Source organism: Danio rerio, chromosome 9 (genome assembly GCF_049306965.1).
Source record: "Danio rerio strain Tuebingen ecotype United States chromosome 9, GRCz12tu, whole genome shotgun sequence".
NCBI classification, from domain to species: domain Eukaryota; kingdom Metazoa; phylum Chordata; class Actinopteri; order Cypriniformes; family Danionidae; genus Danio; species Danio rerio.
In genome coordinates, this window is record NC_133184.1 from 48,435,637 (window position 1) to 48,450,926 (window position 15,290).

Consider the following 15,290-nt stretch of genomic DNA (forward strand, 5'->3'; position numbering starts at 1 on the left):
GATGCTTTTGTCTTTGTGCAGATTGTTTACCCTTGTGTTTCCCTCGAGGTCTTTCTCTGTATGTGACTCTCTGCAGTCCCTCTGGAAAATGCCTGAAGAGCAAACAAACAGTCTAGCAGAGATCAGTTTACCCGTTATCTCTCCATCTCACTGTTTTTCTACAGATGCAAACACAATATGTAACTCAAAATGTGTATTATTTGTATTTAGGTTAATAGAAAATGTGAAAAAAAATGAACATAATGTAATTTTAGTAATTTGGTTTGCTTTTCTCAGTTTTATTTTATTTTTTATTTTATTTACTTTTTAATGTCAGTATAGTTTTTGTCATAGATTTGAATCTTAGTTGTAGATTTGGGTATTTTTTATTTTACTTTTATGATTTTATTTTCTAAAATGTTCAGTTATTCATTTTCTTTTTGGCTTAGTCCCTTTATTAATCTGGGGTCGCCACAGCGGAATGAACCGCTAACTTATCCAGCATATGTTTTACCAACGGATGACCTTCCAGCTGCAACCCATCTCTGGGAAACATCCATACACACTCATTCACACTCATACACTACGGACAATTTAGCTTACCCAATTCACCTGTACCGCATGTCTTTGTACTGTAGGGGAAACCGGGGCACCCGGAGGAAACCCATGCGAACGCAGGGAGAACATGCAAACTCAACACAGAAACACCAACTGACCCAGCCGGGGATTGCACCAGTGACCTTTTTGTTGTGAGGTGACAGCACTACCTACTGCGCCATTGCGTCGCCTTTTCTAAAATGTGATTATTTGAATTGCACATTTTTCTCGTAATTTCACCCCCCAACCCCCGGCCATCAGCCCTTTGGTACAATCTGTGACACCCCTGGGTCGCCAACTTTGTTATACAGTGGTATCTGATTGCAGCGGCCGCCCGAAACCCGCTTCATAGTACAGTTACTAACACCACAGTAAGCCTATAGTTACAGTATTAACCCGGTTTTTGACAGTTAATCAGAAAACTCGACCCCGAACACCCCTCCAAAAGGAAAAAGGAAAGCCGGATTTGTACCACGTTTTCAGATTTTACCACTTTCTAACCTTGTTATTCACTTTTCACAATTCACATTTTTTTTTCGGTTTTTGTTTTACCTGCTTTTTGGAACTATTGTTCACCTGGCTCGCACCACGTCATCATGGCCAACTTCGCTCTGCGTCTTAAATCCTGCGACATACGCAACGAGCCACTGGACAGCGTCACACCACCCCCTAGCGTTTGTTTTAAAGACAAAATGCAGCCATAGTGCTTTTGGCTACATAATTTGCGATCTCCAGAAATGTGTATTGGTCTACGTTTTCAGAATGAGCCTATGTTGCTCTTATCAGTGGATATTGAGCCATAATGACATAATATTTAGATGTATCTGAACATTCAATAAGTATTGCCATTGAATAAAAAAGGAGGACAGATCAAATGCACCAACTGATTTACAATCAGCACTTTTGTGCGTCAAACACACGTTTGTGGCCCGAGTTGGTTTCACCCTGCGGTGGTCTCCTTCAGGATTGTTGCTCTCCTGCCATGAAAAGCACAACCAGAGTACAGCCAAAAGGCACGGCCACCATATTGATCGCGCTCTACCCCTGGGAAAAGGCCCAGCACCAATGTGTGAATGTCAAATTTTCTTTTCTATTTTTTTTAATGAGGGGGGTTACCGTCCTGAGTGACGATAGCAAGGAAAAATGAACTCTGTTTACTGAACATCCCCGGGCCATTGGGACAACGCAAACCAGCTGAGGCCTTGGGCGTCCTGGCAGACCTCAACCCTTGGAGAGCCCTGGCCTTTTACTTGGCACTCAGAACAGCTGGAGAGAGAGGCTTTCACATAATACACCCCTTCAATTATCCCAAATTCAATAAAAACCTCGGTTTGCGGGCTAAAATGATACAATATTAAATCACAGCAAAAGGCTTTGCATCCAAAGTACGCCTCGTAGTTGCACTCAGCTGAGAAAGCCTTGTTTTTCTAGGCCTGTTTTTACCCTCAATCACACAAATGCATGCCGGTTCATTGCTACAGTTGAGTAAAAGCTATGCAAACCCTTGAATTTACCATGTAGTTTTGTGCGGATGGGTCATATAGTCTATTTTCAATGCTGTGGACCCATGAATATAGAGGCTTTTGGATGTGTTAATAAGCTAATTTTCAACATTTCTAGTTTCCTTTATTTAAATATGACATTTATTCCTTATAGTCAGACAGAGGTCACACGTCTGACTTCCTCATGTCAGACCTCTGTGTGAAGCACTGGCTGTTGTCAGACTCGTTTGTGCAGACAATAATCTCACTGCATATTTACAATATTAATGACAAAATTAGTGTTTGGAAATGTAAATTGATATTTCAAACTTGCATGCTACAGAAAAATATAAAAGTAACCATCTTGAAATATTCTTTGGTTGGTGAAAATACAGGTGGCCTGAGAGATTTGCCTTTGAATTTTTGTTTTAGTGTTTTACATTATGCTCAATAATTTTGCTGAAAATGTTCATATATATACACAGTGATATATATACACACAGTGATATATATATATATATATATATATATATATATATATATATATATATATATATATATATATATGTATATGTATATATATATATATATATATATGTATATATATATATATATATATATATATATATATATATATATATATATATATATATATATATATATATATATATATATATCCACTGTGACTCAGTGGTTAGCACTGCTGCTTTACAGCAAGAAGGTCTCTGGTTTGAGCCCCGGCTGGGTCAGTTGGCATTTCTGTGTGGAATTTGCATGTTCATGTTTGCATGGGTTTCCTCTGGGTGCTCTGGTTTTCCCCAAAGACATGCACTATAAGTAAATTTTAAAAAAAACTAAATAGGCCAAAGTGCATGAGTGTGTGTGTGTGTTTCCCAGTACTGGGTTGCAGCTAAACGGACATTGGCTGTGTTTAAAACACATGCAGGAATAGTTGACGGCTGTGGTTAACTCTGAGAAATAATGGACAAAGCCAAAGGAAAAAAAATAAATAAATAAAAAATAATATCACACCGCTGTGATCAGCCCCAGTCTGTTCCCTTAAGTGTACCATCACATTCAGAGCGCACATCATCAACTGCTAAAATTCTAATCTAACGGTGTGCGCTGAGGTACAGAAAGAGGTGCACGGCACTTCTTATTAATCACAATTCTTCTAACAAAAAATGATTTCTGACATACAAATACACATGACTTTGAGCACAACATACCAAATAAGGTTTGTAAAATACACTCGAATGTCTATGGAGACGGCAATAATACTTATTTGTCAATATAACTAGACAATGAGGTTTGTTCAAGTAAGACACACTGTTTCTGTTGCTAGAATATTTTCTCTATTCCTCTCTCGAATAAACAGTTAACTATCTTCATGTGTTTTGGAAGAAAATTATGAATAAATGTTAATGTAAATCCAGCAGCTCATATCTCTCCTGCAGTTGTTGCTAGAAAAGATACAGCTGTAGTTACCGAGAAGTATTTATATTATTTATTAAATTTCACATTTATTTATTAGTGTATGCCCCTTCCTCAACCCTAGAACCCAACTCCCCCTTCAATGTAAAAATATGTACTCATGTATATTGATATGAGTATCCTCAGCTGTTTCCCATCCCGTGCTGCAATGAGAGGGTAAAGTCTAGATAGGTGTAATGTGAAGTAGACGCTGACAAGGAAATGCAGATCCAAATGCAGGTTTATTGAGAACGATCAGGGCAAGCAGCAATCACAATCGAGAGCAAACAGATGTATGAAAACAGGATTTGTAAGATTTAGATTGCTGGTGATTGTGACAATGGGATACAGCTGAGGATGACGTGTGTGTGCGTGTGTATATACAGTATGCTATGTATGTATATATATATATATATTTTTTTTTTGCTTTTTATTTTTGGTTAGCTTTTTGTATTTTACTATTTTTTATTTAACTGCAATTTATTTTCAGGTTTATTTTTTTAAATGTACCATACAAACATATTTCTCTTAAGTATCAAATCACTATTTCTGATAATCATTATCAGATTTTTAAATGATTTTCATTCAGATGTTATTTCAGCTGTTTCAGCAGCCTGTTTGTTTGGCTGTGGATTGATGAATATGAAAGCTTATGCTGGTTTTAGCTTCAGTTCAGTCAGTGATTCTCAATGTTTTGTCTACCGGGTTTTCTTTTTCCATGCATGGCAATGGTTTGCGAATGGAAAAAAAAACGGGGTTTTATAGCTCTAACACCTTCAATGTGTTCTTGGTGGATCTTAAATTACATATTTTCTGTATTTGGCCCACGTTTTTGAGTAGGTGTAAAGACCGCAAGTGTACGTACAGTAGACCCTTTGATTATCTGATGGGACACACTTACTGTACCACAAAGTGCTGTAGGAACACATATGTTTGCAGAGCTTTGTTTATACATAACAATTTACAATGAAAAGAAATGACCCCTAAATTATGGAAAATACTTTTATTATAAGAAATAAACCAACTTTAGATCACTTCACAAACTTAATTTAATTAATTTAGAAATTTGAGCTTTTTTTTTTTAATTGGTGTATTTTTGTTTTAGTGTGTCATAAAATGCATTATTATTATTTTTTTAAATTTATTTATTATTATTAATTTATTATTATTATTATTATTATTATCATTATTATTATTATAACAATATGTCTGCAATTTCTATTTAACACTTAAAATATGTTCTTAAAAAACTTTGAGTAGTTTATTTAATTTATTTTTCTTTTCAGTATATTCATTTGCAGAGCATCATTATAGCTTCTTTAAATAAAAGTGTCTGGCTGGTTTGGTTCAAAATCCCTATTGGCAAAAAATATGGTATGATGGGCCTATTTCTATTTCATTCATTCATTCATTCATTCATTCATTCATTCATTCATTCATTCATTCATTCATTCATTCATTTGATTATTATTATAATGTTTTTATTTGTATTTTTATTTATTAATTCATTTGGTTGTTTATTTGTTTGTTTATTGATTTGTTCGTTCAATTATTATCATCATTATTATTATTTTATTTTCAATTTTTTTTTTACAAAATACACATACCCTACTTATCTCTTTACAAATGCTCTCTTTACATTTTGCTAATTTAATTTAAACTAATAACTTTGCTTTAAAGTCTTGGTATTAATTTTTGCCGCGCTGAGAAGCACACATGACAGTTAGAAGTATTGCACACTAGACACGTACATTCATATGGTATTTAAGATAAAACTATTCCGATGGTGCTCTGTGGCGCAGCAGAAATATGAACAATGTCCAGAGGTGTAGCTGGTGACTTGTGGCTGCTTGCGGCACAGGTGTTTGTACCCTGATAGAAATCTATGTTTAGAAATGCATGGTGCCGTGCGTCCGATGTGTGACCTCCTTCGTTTAAAAAAGGTCCAGGACACTCTTGTTAAAAAAGATTTTAAGTCCATCCATCCATCCATCCATCCATCCATCCATCCATCCATCCATCCATCCATCCATCCATCCATCTATTCATCAGCTTTATATAGTTTTAATAGTTTCCTTCAGTTAAATACAATATTTTAATATTTCTTTTTACATTAAAACCATGATATGATTGTTTATTTATAGTGTGTTTAAAGTCTGTGTTAAATGTGTGTCTTTATTGTTGTGGCTTTGTTGCAAACTCTCCAGTTCTGCAAAATTCCACACACTGGATTAAAGTGAAAATTCAAGCCCTAAAAAGATGAAGTAATAAATCAAAATGCATTCTCACTTGAGAAATCAAATGTATTTAATGTTTATTTTCATGAACAACTCAGTAAAATTGTGTAATAATTAAATGACACATCAAATGCTCAAACTATAATTAAAATGGAGGAACCTCCTGATTACACGCACACAGCTGGAAGATCATAATGAACTGATATCCAGGACTATAGACACCTCATTCACTTACACACTCTTACATTTTTCCCTGTTTGTCCTGCAATGTTTTGATCCTTGTCGTGCTTACCGTTAATATTGTTTTACCTCCTGTTTTTAATTCTGTGTCTAATAAATGATTAGTTAACATTTGTCTCTGTCTTAGTTTTTGTCTTAATTGAACTACGTTTGTTTGTTCTGATTTGTTGTTGATTTGTTTTATTTCTTAGTACCAGTTTATAAAAGAGTTTTGTTCACACTTGATGGCAGCAGCTGATGTTTTCAAGAGTTGAATACTCAAGAAAAAACGAAAGGAAATAAGGATTATGTTTTTTTGTTTACTCAGTTTCAGGCATTTCAGTTCTGCAGACAAAAAAATGTTCAGTTGGCACAACTTTTGGGTCCCACTTTATATTAAGTGTCCATTACTACTATGTACTTGCATCAAAAAATAAATACAATGTACTTACTGTGTTCATAATGTATTTGAGAACACTTGTGGTGCTCTTGAGTTGGGATAGGGGTTGGGTTATGGACAGGTTTGGTGGTATGGGTAGGTTTAAGGGTGGGTTAAGGTGTAGGGAATGGTCACCAAAATGTAATTACAGAAGTTAATTACAAATGTAATCACATACAGGTATTTAATCAATCATAAGTACACAATAAATACATGTATTTACACAATAAGTACTAAGTAAATAATAATAAGTAAATTGTAACAAACTATTAATTCCTGTGTAAGTACATATTAGTTAAGGCCACTTAATATAAAGTGGGACCAAGTTTTGTTACAGAGTAGTTCACCTCTCCAGAAAACGAATAATCTTATGTGAACCCAACTAAATGTTTTTTGGATTACTAACAAATTATTTTAGGTTAGTGAAGCTGATGTTTTTAAAAGTTGAGTGAACAAGAAAAAGCGAAAAGGAAAAAAGGATTGTTTTTTTTTTTTTTGTACTGGCTTAAATTTTCTTACAGTGCAGCAAGTTCAAGGGGTTCATTTATTATTTCTCCCCCTGTGGATCTGTAGCTGCCTTCACGAAAACTGACAGCTCAATTTATTTTATTTACCTAACCTTTTCCCTTTGCTTTGACTTTAAGGTCACCGCTTCGAGGACAATCCTGGGGTTCGACGTCACCTCGTCAAGAAATCATCGCGCTGTCAACTTCCACGAAGCAGTAATGGCTCTCCGCCGTTGTCCAGCCTGAAGAGGAGGAAGAGGATGGACAAGAAGACGCATGAGGTGAGAGCTGAGCCTTCTGACCACATGCAGAAAAGACAAATCACAGCCACATGCACACACACTGCCAGACTGCACTTTACTTATCCTCACTTTGACATTGTCTGCCTGATGGTTTACGTTTTAGCTGAATTATAGAGTTTTTGATTAGATTTATTGTTATTATTTATTTTTTAACTTGTAATTTCAGTTTTAGTTGTTTAGAAATTGTGGTGCCTAAACCTCTTTTTCTTTCAATATTTCTAGTTTCCTTGTTTTAAATTTTACATCTAATATATGTCATTTATTTCAGCTTTATTTCAGTGATTTAATAGCTTGTTTCACCTTATTCTTGCTCACTTTTGCTCACTGATATTCTTGCACACTGATTTAAATGTAAAACTGATCTAGTTAAAGTAAAATGTTAGCAGTTTTATATGTTTTTGTCATATTTGTTAGGTTGCAGTGTGTTTGTAATGTGTATTCTCATCATTTTTAAAATACACTAACCGGTCACTTTATTAAGTACACCTGTCCAACTGCTCGTTAATACAAATTTCGAATCAGCCAATCACATGGCAGCAACACAATGCATTTAGGCATGTAGACATTTTGAAGACGATCTGCTGCAGTTCAAACTAAGCATCAGAATGGAGAAGACAGGTGATTTAAGTGACTTTGAATGTAGCATGGATTTTGATGCCAGATGGGCTGGTCTGAGTATTTCAGAAACTGCTGATCTACTGGGATTTTCACGCACGACCATATCTAACGTTTACAGAGAATAGTCTAAAAAATAGAAAATATCCAGTGAGCTGCAGTTCTGTGGGTGCAAATGCCTTGTTGATGCCAGAGGAGAATGGCCAGACTGGTTCTAGCTTATAGAAAGGCAACAGTAACTCAAATAACCACTCATTACAACCAAAGAGTGATGCAGAAGAGCATCTCTGAACAACTTGTCGAACCCTGAGGCGGATGGGCTACAGCAGCATCCACTCCTGTCAGCTTAGAACAGGAAACTGAGGCTACAATTCACGCAGGTTTACCAAAATTGGTCAATAGAAGATTGTAAAAAATGTTTCCTGTTCTGATGGGTCTCGATTTCTGCTGCGACATTCGGATGGTAGGGTCAGAATTTGGCGTCAATAACATGAAAGTATGGACTAATCCTGCCTTGTATCAACTGTTCAGGCTGTTGGTAATGGTGTAGGGGGTATTTTCTTGGCACACTTTGAGCCCATTGAAACCAATTGAGCATTGTTTCAATGCCACAGCCTACCTGAACATTGTTGCTGATCATGTCCATCCCTTTATGGCCACAGTGTACACATCTTCTGATGGCTACTTCCAACAGCAAAACGCACCATGTCATAAAGCGTGAATCATCACAGCTTGGTTTCTTGAAGGTGACAATGAGTTCACTGTACTCAAATGGCCTCCACAGTCACCAGTTCTCAATCCAGTAGAGAATATTTGTGATGTGACGGAACGGGAGATTCACATCATGGATGTGCAGCTGACAAATCTGCCGCAACTGCGTGATGCTATCATGTCAATATGGACCAAAAACTCACAGGAATATTTCCAGTACCTTGTTGAATCTATGCCACCAAGGATTAAGACAGTTTTGATGGCAAAAGGGGGTCCAAACCGGTACTAGTAAGGTGTACCTAATAAAGTGGCCGGAGAGTATATTTTGTTTAAAAATCTTCACTCTGTTAAGAAATAATTGAGAAAATATTTATTTTTAATAAAATTTCAGAGGGGTGCTAATCATGTTGACTTTAACTGTACATTGTTGTACTGATTAAATTAAAAACATAATTCTAAAATATATTAATTTAAGCTAAATTGCAACACACAAAGCTAATCAAAAATAAAAAATAAATTAATAAAAAAAGAAACAAACTTGGTGCCAAATTGTAGTACAATGAAACTCTAAGTTTTATATATATATACATACATACATACATACATACAATAAAAAAGTAAAAAAGTGTGTGGTAAAAGATTTTTATTTAGCTTTAATTAATATATTTTAGGCTTTTGTAATGTTTTAAAATGTACAGACATATTTTACTTAAATGTCAGATCAACATTTCTCATTATAATCAGATTTGTAAAATGTTTTTTATTTACAATGCAGATATTGTTTCAGCTTTTCTTTAGGAAACAATGGTCATTCAATTGCTTTTTGATTGATTGTTTTTGCTTTTTACATTATAATTATTATTTATACTTGTGTGCTCATTTTTAGCTTTGTTTTTCATATAATTTTTAGATAATTTTTTTTTTTTTTCAGATATTTGGTTAGGTGACACAGAGGCTTAGTGGTTAACACTGTCGCCTCACAGCAAGAAAGTTGCTAATTCAAGTCCCTGCTGGACCAGTTGGCATTTCTGTGTAGAGTTTGCATGTTCAATGTGCGTGCATGTGTGTGTGCGTGTGTGTGTCTGTATGTAAATTAGAGTATATGGGTGTTTCCCAGTACTGGGTTGCGGCTGGAAGGGTATCCGCTGTGTAAAACATGCTGTGTTGATCCCTGATAAGTAAGGCACTAAGTTGAAAGAAAATGAATAAATGAATGATTTTTGGTTAACTAAAGCATTTTATAGAAGTTTCCTCTACATTATAACTTATTCTACGTGTATATAAATAAAAGAGCGGCAGACAATTGTATAGTATCTAAAAGCTATAAAGAGTGTATTGATTTTGAGTTCTGAATTAGTGTTTTGTTCAAGAGGTCAAGCCTTTGTTTTCTCTAGACTGGTGTTGGTGCTGATAATGAGCGGCTGTTAATAGAGATGATCAATCTAGAGGAGCAGGAGAGGTCCTCAATTCAGAGATCCTTCCTCTATTGATTCTTTTCATCCAGTGCACTTCACTAAACCGCTGAGATCTGTGTCTCTAATTACACAAGGCTCTTAGTCAGTAAACACTGGAGTCTGGCCTGTTCATCTCCTTTCATTTGCTTCTCTAAACTTTGAACCAACTAAAGGAGGAGAATCAGCCATCATGATTCAAAGCTATTTGTTCAGGATATATTTTTGCTTTTTATTTTTATTTTATTAGTCAGTATATTGTTCATCAAACAAAACTGTCAAAGAGGTAAACTTACATTGCAACCTGCGAATCAAAGCAAAAAAAAGCTGTGATGAGGCTGTAAACTACTCATCTCATTGCAATTTAAATACGGTTGAAGTCTATATTATTAGCCCTCCTGTGAATTATTTTTGTCTTTTAAATATTTCCCAAATTATCTTTAACAGAACAAGGAATTTTTTATAGTGTTTGCAATTTTTTTTTTCCTTTGGAGAAAGTCTTATTTGTTTTATTTAGGCTACAGTTCAAGCCAAAAATATATATTTTTTGTAGGTCAAAAGTATTAGCCCCTTAAGCAATATACAGTTGAAGTCATAATTATTAGCCCTCTGAATTATTACCCCCCCCTTTTGTTTATTTTTTCTCCGTTTCAGTTTAACAGGGAGAAGATCTCTTCAACACATTTCTAAACATAATAGTTTTAATAACTAATTTCTAATAACTTATCTATTTTATCTTTGCCATGATGATGCCTAGCCACTTCTATACAGCTTAAAGTGACATTTAAAGTCTTAACTAGGTTAATCAGGTTAACTAGGCAGGTTAGGGTAATTAGGTAAGTTATTGTATAATAATGGTTTGTTCTGTGGACTATCGGAAATAAATATTGCTTAAAGGGTCTAATAATTTAGTCCTTAAAATGGTTTTTAAAAAAATTCAAAACTGCTTTTATTCTAGCCGAACAAATTAAAAGGATGCTAATAATTCTGACTTCAACTGTATATATTTTTAATAGTTTACAGAACAAACCACTGTTATGCAATGATTTGTCTAATTACCCTAACCTGCCTATTTAACCTAATAGTAAGCCTTTAAATGGTATTTTAAGTTGAATACTATAGTATCTTGAAAATATCTAGTAAAGTATTATTTACTGTCATCATGGCAAAGATAAAATAAATCATTTATCAGAAAAAAGTTATTGAAACTATTATGCTTACAAATGTGTTGAAAAATATTCTTTGCGTTAAACAAAAATTAGGTCAAAAAATGTACAGTGGGTATAATAATTCAGGAGGGCTAATAATTCTGACTTCAACAAGAATTTACTGTTCAATAAAAAATATATAAATAAAAATAAAAATAAAAACAGCCAAACAATTTGGTTAGTCATTTAATTCTGTGTTATTGTTATTTATGTACTGCTGTAGATTTGTTAAATATTATAAATTAGTTTATATTTTTTAATTAAGTGTTTTATTTTTAATTAGTTGTCTGAATATCATATATTATTTTTGCTCTTTTAGTAAAAACAAATGCCAAAAATTGATTATAGGAGTGTCCTGTAATTTAAATGCTAATGTTAGATGTCAATTTAATCAAATAATTAAAAATTTTTATTTGATTTTTTGTCGTTTTGACATCAAGGTTGAAATCTTGAGTTGCTCTGTAAGAAGTGATTATTAACTTTACCTAAAAAAGTAAATAAATCTGTTGCCTTAAAAGCGACAAGTTGACTTAACTTCAAAAAGTGAGTAAACCCCTTCTACCTTGGAACTAAGTTGATTTAACTTTTTAAATTATGCACATTCATAATTCATATGTTAAGGCTGCTGGGTTACTCACTTATTTTAAGTAAAGCCAACTAATAAACTTCACAACTTTTTGATTTTCTCGGATTATCCTTCACATAAAAGTAAACCTAGGAATTTATAGTAAACCTAGGAAGTCAGAGAAAGACTATTTTTCTTTGAAAACAGTAAAAATCATACATTTAAAATAGGCTTCTCACAATAATCAATATATCAACTTACCGCACAACACATAGACATGACCTCAATCATTTTTGGTGCATTTACTATGAATTACTATAGTATATTTTTATGTAGTGTCTGACAACTGAAAAAAGATGTGATAGCAGATATCGCAGCCTCTGTTACTTTTGTACCTGTCACTTTTTTGTTCTCTTTTATTTCATTCATTTTCTTTTCTGCCTAGTCCCTTTATTAATCCGGGGTCGCCACAGCGGAATAAACCGCCAATTTATCCAGCACATGTTTTGCACAGCGGATGCCCTTCCAGCCGCAACTGATCTCTGGGAACCATCCATACACACTCATACACTACAGACAATTTAGCCTACCCAATTCACCTGTACCGCATGTCTTTGGACTGTGGGGGAAACCGGAGCACCCGGAGGAAACCCACACAAATGCAGGGAGAACATGCAAACTCCACACAGAAATGAAATGTCACTGAAAGGACAACAATATCGTTTATCGAAATATATATATATATATATATATATATATATATATATATATATATATATATATATATATATATATATATATATATATATATATGGGTGTAATATATCGTACAATAAAAAATATATATCGTGACAGGCCTAATTTAAATGAGCTTCATACTTTTCACTTGGAACTGTGTTTACTGCAGGTGTTTGTGGAGCTCAATGAGCTGATAGTGGATAAGAACCAGGAAATGCGCTGGAAGGAGAGGGCACGTTGGATCAAGTTTGAGGAAGATGTGGAGGAAGAGACGGACCGCTGGGGTAAACCACATGTGGCCTCACTGTCCTTCCGTAGCCTGCTGGAGCTTCGCAGGACCATCACACACGGTGAGAGTTCAGTCTATTCAGTCTTAACTTTGACGCATGAACATGAGGCTTTTATTTCAGTATGTTGATATACTTCCAACTAAAAAAGAACATGAGCAATTCCAGCGTCATAGATGTGACATTTGCAGTAAAAACTTTGGTCATACTTTATTTTGATGGTCCGTTTGTCTGAGGTGGCACCTTCTTACAGGCGGCACTCAAGACTTGGACCAGATTTTAAATGTAGTATTTGGCCCAAATGTTTAAATGTATATGTGCGCCACATAGGTTTGGCCTACCTTGACCCACTTTTAAAATACATTTAAATTATTTTTGAGCAAAGAAAGAATTCTATCAAGCAGGTCGCTTCAAGAAAAAGCATAGCCATAAAGCGAAATGCTTCATGGGTTTATAAAAAAACATTGCAGTCGTGACACACCAACATATCTGGCCCAGTTCAGGCGCAGTTATGGGTTATTAACTTGGCTGAGACTCGGCCCAGATATGGTCCATGTTTGCCGCTTGTATGGAAGCTTGACACACCTGAACATGCTAATCAGTGTCTTTAAGATCACAAGAAATCTATAAGCAGGTGTGTTTGATTAGGGTTGGAGCTAAACTGTGCAGGACACCGGCCCTCCAGGACAGAGTTTGCCCACCCCTGCTTTAAACTCACATTACCAGGAAGTGTCATCTCTCTAAGGGCTCTAATTTGAAGATCCATGCACAAAGTCTAAAGCACAGGGCGCAAACACATTAAGGGCGTGTCAGAATCCACTTGCATACAAATGCAGTTTTAAAGTGGATTTATTTAATTAAAAAATGTATTCGTTTTAATTTGCACACATTTAAAACTCAGACGTTTGAAGAGCTTAACTAATATATATATATAAATGGGTTCAGCTGACTTGTTTTTTTAAATCTGTTAAGTTCAGCCAATGTTATGTCAACACGTTCAATCCAGATAAATTAACTTAACTCAAAATATTAAGTTGTGATAACTAATTGGCACAATCATTTTTTTTACGGTGGATGTAAATAATAACAATGTGCGCTAGCAAAATAATATGACTGACAGAAGTCATTAAATAAAAGTCAATATATGCCTATGCACTGGTTTGGATAAATGGATTGTTTTCCATGTGTTTTAAATGTTTTAGTTTTGAAGAAATGCATGGTAAAAAGATTCAGTCCAAACAAATGTCTATCAATGAGACGTTTTAGTATTTCTGTGGATGTGGACTGAAAAATGACAGCCCTGTCAAATGGATGACAGTGATGAACTGACACAAGGGATTGTAAAAAACATATTTAAAATGGAAAAATAGTGTAGAAGTAGGCTGTATGATCATATTACAAGTCGTTTTATAAGTAGAAATAAACTAAAAATAGTTCATATTGTGATCATAGCGAACATGTAAAATGCTTTATCGCTCTGCCAGTCCTAACATCCATGCACTTGAAAAACCAGACAGAATTCTAATGAAAACTTAAATTAAATTCATGGAATAAACCCTATTGGAAAAAAATAAAATGTTTTCAAGCAGTGATAATAATGTAAACAGTGTTTTAGTTTCGAGGAATGCATGATAAAAATATTCGGTCCAAAGAGCTGTCTGTCATTGAAAAGGCTTTGGCATTTCTGTGGTTGTGGAAAGAAACATGACAACCCTGACATAAAATTGAATAAAATAATAAAATAATATATATATATATATATATATATATATATATATATATATATATATATATATATATATATATATATATATATATATATATATATGGGTCAGTGACAAAACAGGTTTGGCAAGATGGGAAATTTAAAAATCTTTTACAAAGTTGATTTAAAAGCATCCGTCAGATATTTTAAAATGTACAGATTGTATTCATGTTGATTTTATGTAATTAAAAATAACATTTACACCATTTTTTACAGACATTAAGACTGAATGCAACTGAAAATGTCAAATGGTGTAACTGCCAAAAATTGTGAAATATTAAATAATTTACTCCTCCTAGATGATATGCAAGTGTACACACTGAAATAAATACTTCATTTTAAAATACCACAATAACATTTATTGTATTCGCATTATCTCTAAATGTACATTTTAATGAGTTTTTGCAATATTCGGCCTGACACATGCTAAAAACACTTCTGGTTTCTAAATAATCTTTGACAAATTATGTAAAAAATGTTAAAAACTATTTTATTACACTAAACTAAGTGTTTTAATTTTAATTTCACATTATTTCCATGTACATAATTATATTTTTATGTAAAATACTGGTTACACCAATTGACAAAAACCAGTTACACCACCTGACAGTGTTGCTTCTACAGCCAAAGATTTTGAAATTGACAATTAAAATCAATTCAAATTAAGAATGATAGTCAACAATTTCAGTGGGATTGTCATTGACAAATGTGTTTAGA

The 15,290-nt window shown here is 34.0% G+C and overlaps 1 protein-coding gene across 10 annotated transcripts in view; it reads left to right on the plus strand.

Moving 5' to 3' along the window:
- slc4a3 (solute carrier family 4 member 3) overlaps positions 1–15,290 on the plus strand; it is a 208,743-nt gene that overhangs the window by 139,630 nt on the left and 53,823 nt on the right. For all 10 annotated transcript variants that reach the window (NM_001423525.1, XM_073911530.1, XM_073911531.1 and 7 more), the window contains 2 exons: positions 7,070–7,212; positions 12,691–12,871. In NM_001423525.1, the coding sequence (NP_001410454.1) occupies positions 7,070–7,212; positions 12,691–12,871 (324 nt within the window). The remainder of the gene's footprint in view (positions 1–7,069; positions 7,213–12,690; positions 12,872–15,290) is intronic.